The following is a 6,183-nucleotide window of genomic DNA, read 5'->3' on the forward strand; positions in this document are numbered from 1 at the left end:
TTTAGAATACACATTTATTTTCAATTTTGGACACAGATAACATTATTTTACATCAGGACGTTTACTTAGGGCTTTGCATTTACTACTGATTCAAGTGCTTTGGCCACTTGGTCAGCGTTCATGTTGTCCAGTGAAACGCTGTGTTCTTTGCCAAAACCTGAGACAGAGAGATGCATCATTATGTTTATGTGGTCATTTGGATGAATATGCTTTAGTTTTCTGGAGTATCTTCCTACCATATCGTGCCCACAGCACGGGCTGAACCCCAGAGCACTCTCGGATCAGAATGGGGAACTCCGGATTTGCCGTCTTTAATGTCACATAATGCTGCTCAATAAAATCCCTAAAATAAGAACAACAAATAAGAAATACTGAGACATAAGAATAAAGGTCCTTGCTCACGGAGGCAGACATTTTCGAATGCGTTTTTAGTTCTCGAATTCGCCATCCTTTCCTATCAAAATGCTTGCTGCGGATGCGAAAACGCAGAAAATCAAACCTGATCTGATTTTTTTTTTTATGACGGACGAAAGTTTCAGATTGTGATTGACAACGTCAGGTTGTATGAATTTTTTTACATGCGAAAATTTCAGACTCAGTGTGCAATAGGTCTGCACAATTAATCGAATTTCTAATCGTAATTAATAATCGCAATTACAATTTCAAGGGAATAACCAACAATTATGATTTTTGTCATAATCGTGCAGCCCTAGTGTGCAAAGACCTTAAGACTGGGAACTAGTTCCACTTTGAACTAAATATTTTAATTACAATGTTCGTCAGGTGGCCACATTATCCATTTATCAATTTTAATAATTTCTAATATGCTGATTTGGTGCTCGAAAACATTTATTATTATCCATGTTGAAAACTGTTTTTGCTACTTAATATTTTTGTCAAAACAGTGACACATTACAATTTATAAGCCATTGTTTAAACTAAAAGAAATGAATACTTTTTTCAGCAACGCATTAAACGGATTAAGAGAGAGTAAAGACATTTAAAATGCTACAAAACATTTCCATATCAAATAAATGCTGTTCATTAATCTTTCTATTCATCACAGCATGCTAAAAAATGTATCAGCTTCCACGAAAATAAAAAAATGAATATATAATTAAAGTAAAACTGTCAAATCAGCATTTTATAATGCTTTCTGAAGATCACGCGACACTGACTGAATACTCAGCTTTGCATCACAGTAATAAACTACGTTTTAAAAAATATATTCATATAAACTTATTTTAAATTGTAATAACATTTCACAACATTAATGGTTTTACTGTATGTTTGACCAAATCATATTTGATGACTGGAAGAGTTCATCTTTCAATAGGCAGGACAAAGTGTGGCCAATAACAATGATTTAAATGCACTATTATCGTTCATAACAAACATTCTCCCCACAGCCTCTTGAAGTTAAACCAGTACGAACCCAGTCCTCTGAATGAATCTACGAGCAGTAACGATGGAGAACTCAAAGCTAGTCTTCAGCCAGTATTTATCACTGCGCGTGATACACACAACCTCTATAGAGGACAGTTACTCTCCTCCTATCCAACAGTAGAAAGCGCCAGTACTGCACCTGGGTCCCTGACTGGCAGCTGATATCTGGCATAAATGCAGGCGGACCTCACGCAGATTTTTTGACAGATTTGAGCCGATTCCGCGAACCACCGCCGCCGCCGCCATGACTGTCACCTTCACGAACGGAAGTGCTCTTCTTCTGTTGCTGTTTAGCGGCCGCTGGCAAACCCGGTTTCATCTGCATTACCGCCACCTACTGACTGGACGGTATACGTTCCGGTTTCTTTCAGAAAATGCATCAGCAACACGCCCTTATGAATTTGATATTCTTTTAAATTGGTCATATGATGCGATTTCAATTGTTCCTTTCTCTTTGGAGTGTTACAAGCTCTTGGTGCATAAAGAAGATCTGTAAAGTTGCAAAGACTAAACTCTCAAATCCAAAGAGATATTCTTTATAAAAGTTAAGAGTCAGCCACGCCTTCCTAAAACGGCTCGTTCTAACACGCCCCCACATATCTACGTCACGATGTGGGAAGATTTGCATAACGCTGCCCAAATGTTCACGCAAAGACAAAAGGCGTAACTTTTATTCTCGCTGTAGTATTGTTGCCGCCGCCGCCATGTCGAGAAGACGCTGTGTGCTTCGTTGTGAAAGCGAAACTACTTTGTTTGGTCTTCCAAAAGAGGACGATATCCGCTTCGTCATGCCTAGAGCTGATCCGTGCTGGTCGCTGAGGGAATACTTCAACTTCGTGGATCGTGGACGAAGCGGAGTGCAGCCCGGGGTCGTCACGTGTGGTTGCCGTAAGCCCTCCGATTCAAACACAAGTTTTGAGCAGTGTAGAGTAGCGCTTGTTGTTTGTAGTTTCTCCGATCACAAATGCAGACATGGTTTTATGTTTACGCGGCGCGATGCAATGCAACGCGTAAAAAGACAGTATAAGTCATTATAATCAGTAATTATGTCCCCACTGGATGCAACAAATGCCTCGTTTATAATGTGTTTTAATGTTTTTGTCTCGTCGCTCCGGCCGGGACACGGCATCACATTTCCGTTACACGCTTGAGGTATTCGGCCAATCACAACGCACTGGATAGCTGGCCAATCACAGCACACCTCGCTTTTCAGACCGATGAGTTTTGTAAAAATCGACGCATTTCAGAAAGGCGGGGCATGGAGAAACAATAATGTACAGTATGTGGAAAATAATGTGTTTTTTGAACCTTAAACCGCATAAACATTTCATTACACCAAATACACAAAATAATGTTCTTTTTAGCAACATCATGATATGACCCCTTTAAATCTTTAATTTGTCTTGAAAAAGGCAGTTACCAACAAGTGGCTAAATGTGACTTAGGTTGGTCGAGGACATTAAACACGACACTAAACAAGCTCATCTAATCAGCCAGTGTTGGGGAAAGTTACTTTTAAAAGTAGGCTAATGCATTCCAATATTGCGTTACCCCTAAAAAGTAACTAATTGTGATAAAAGTAATGCATTACTTTTTAAAAACTGGGCAGGGCTTGCTTGTTTGTCATATAAGTTATTTTAATTTATTGCCCACAACAAAAGTGAAATGAATACGCCTCGGGCTGAAGGAAATGTAAATTCACGTCTGTACAATAGAGGACGCAGCTCAAACAAAATGCATGATATGACTCAGGAGAAGAAAGTTCAACACTATTCAGCAATAACAAAAATGAAACACAAATGTGTTACTTATTTTTGCTTATAAGTATGGTTGAATTGGATCATCGAAGGTCTCTAGCAAAGACAATTGTTTATAAAATGGGATTAAATACATAAATGGTATTTGTCTTATTTAACATATTGAATTATTGCAGGTTTGTATTATATAATATTGTTTTTATTCATTCTGAGGAGTACTGAATGTGTTTTTGTGCAGGTGAGATGAGTAAATACATGTTCACATCTAGTCTAGAACCACAGTATCATCATGTTCACACAGCGCACACAACCCTCTGCACATACTTCTGATTTCTCTCAACATGAGGACAAGAGAGCTGTCAGTCAAAACATGGGAAACATGTTAACTACTTTACTAGTTACTTAAAAAAGTAGGCCTGATCTGATTATGTAACTTAAGCATTACTTCTAGTCGCTTTCACAGCCTTGTTATGTTTAATCACGCTCTTGCAAACTATCCTAACTTAAACTTTCAGGGATAGTGTTCTTTTAATAGAGACTGAAAAAGTTGTCAGAAGCTTAATGAAGGTGAGGTCCGGGATCCGGGGTCTATTATTCAAAGGTTTCTGCGTCACAGCAGCTGTTTGCTTACATTTAGTCTTAATTCAGACTGTGGGACTTCATCTGACGGTACGCACAGAAGGGATTTTTTTTGTTGTTGCAAAAACAACACTACAAAGTAAAAAAAATAAAAAATTGCTCATGTTAAAGACTCATAAGTTTTAAATTTCTTGATTATGTCTTGCATTCTTGTAGCTACACACAAGACACACTTCAGACTAAACAGTCAAGCAAAAGCAACTGTACACCTGAAAAGAACAAAGATGTCTCACATTTTAAACCCAAACCAGAAACAAAATCATCGAAATGGCCAAAGATATCCATCTAGTACATGCGCACAAATAGGAAAACAACTGCTTTTGTAAAAATGCCAAAAGGATCGTCATCTATACAGTCACTTAGATGATGACAGCACTTAAAGCACATTGAAGGATGTTTGTCTGGCATGGACATTTGAATTCATTCACTCATCATTGTTGCATGAATTGGAATTGACATAAAAAGGCATTGAATCTGCAAACTCCTTTGCCTGAAATATTGTGAAGTAAGAGACCAGTGATACTCTTCACTGGCAGTGGAACAATTCAGGCAACAAACAGATTTATCAACATGTTTGTGGGTTCATTAGACATTGGAAGTGTTATGCACAAAACGTCTGATATGAAATGCAGAATTTCCAGATGTTTATTGCACAATGAAATTGACAAAAGAACATCTTAATTTTGGTGAACGGCCTGAAAAATTTTGACTGTGCATTAAAAAAACAGAAAATATACATGTCTGTGCAATTAATTTTACCCATCAAGGCAGCAGAGAATATCTTTTTAAATAAAAAGCATTCTGTATGGATTTTCCATGACGAGCAACTCACGAGTGCCGGTTGGGGTAGTTTTTCTCATCATCAGCACTTACTAAGAAGCAGTTGGTGTTTGTGGTTACACTGCTGTGTTTGCTTCACTTCCCGAGAACACATGCAACCTCACTATAAGAGAGGCCCACCAACTGAAATAACTAGTGATAATGTGCCATTTGTCACTTTCAAATTTAAGGAGTTTACTCAAATAAAATAAACAGAGGAGAGTTATTGCCTCAGAAAAAGATTTTAAACAGAATTTTTACAGCATTTGCAATGTGATAATTTTTTTGCATTACTAAAGATGCAATATTTTTGCCACAGTAACTATCGTTATTTCTCTTCAGCCTTTATTGGAGGATAATTTGGCAAGCAGTCTGGAGATATTTGTCTTCCTTTGGTCTTTTTTCTGAAGTATACGCCTACAGTATCCATAACGGAAAATTATGTGTTATCGGCACACAAAGACAAAAATTGGCACCTTGATAAATTTCCACACAATTTTAAAGCCCTTAAATACACATATATCCATTTTGTGCAAATAAAAATACCAGAAAACATTCTTGGTTTCTAAGAAGTGTCACCCTTGTATTATTTAGTTGCCTGTGTTTGCCCCTTGTACTGTATGCATCCACCTTTTTCCTATGCCCCGTGATGCTTTTCGGGATTTGTGGGAGTAACTTCCATTAAACTGTAAACAATGAGCCGAATATTCTCTATATGTACTGAATAATAAGCATTATTATTCAACCTTGTTGTTATGGATGATGTTATCAAGCTGGCTAAGTATGCTCACAGTGATTGACTGTGTATGGGTCTCCAGGCAGCGAAACACAAATTTGCAGTTATTATTTTATGTTAATATGTTGAATTTTGCGAAAAATCATACTCTGTATATTGTATTGTTATATATCGTATTGAAAACACAATTAAATATTTACCATCTTATATTCTGCACAACTGGATATTTTAAAACAGTGGACAAATCAGAAATCCCCAGAGGCGGGGCAAGTGTCATTTACAGTAGAAAGTTGGCATGGAAACGGCTTTACTTGATGGCAACATGTGCTATGCTTTTTAAAAAACCATTCCTGAACACCGTGTCTTGCGTTTATAGAGACAAAGACACATTCTGTGTGAATGGCACTTTAGTGTGGTTTATGTTTCTGTTGAATTTCTCTCCTATGTTTTTTTTGTTTCTTAATAAATAATGTGATTATTATGAATTTACCTTGTTATCTTCTTCCTGCGTCTTGACTAAACAGGGATCCAAGAGTTCAACCTTGTTGTTATGGATGATGTTAACAAGCTGGCTAAGTATGCTCACAGTGATTGACTGTGTATGGGTCTCCAGGCAGCGAAACACAAATTTGCAGTTATTATTTTATGTTAATATGTTGAATTTTACGAAAAAATCATACTCTGTATATTGTATTGTTATATATCGTATTGAAAACACAATTCAATATTTACCATCTTATATTCTGCACAACTGGATATTTTAAAACAGTGGACAAATCAGAAATC

At 37.1% G+C, this 6,183-nt stretch overlaps 1 protein-coding gene across 1 annotated transcript; it reads right to left on the reverse strand.

Moving 5' to 3' along the window:
• LOC107581892 (NADH dehydrogenase [ubiquinone] 1 alpha subcomplex subunit 2) lies at nt 1-1,779 on the reverse strand. Its single transcript, XM_016267568.1, has 3 exons — nt 1,586-1,779; nt 237-343; nt 1-157 (listed from the first exon to the last, which is right to left on the reverse strand). The coding sequence occupies exons 1-3, from the start codon at nt 1,690-1,692 to the stop codon at nt 66-68; spliced, it is 306 nt and encodes a 101-aa protein (XP_016123054.1). The 5' UTR covers nt 1,693-1,779; the 3' UTR covers nt 1-65.
• Nucleotides 1,780-6,183: the final 4,404 nt, after the last annotated feature.

Source organism: Sinocyclocheilus grahami, unplaced genomic scaffold (assembly GCF_001515645.1).
Source record: "Sinocyclocheilus grahami isolate Dianchi unplaced genomic scaffold, SAMN03320097.WGS_v1.1 scaffold39.1, whole genome shotgun sequence".
Classification (NCBI taxonomy): Eukaryota; Metazoa; Chordata; class Actinopteri; order Cypriniformes; family Cyprinidae; genus Sinocyclocheilus; species Sinocyclocheilus grahami.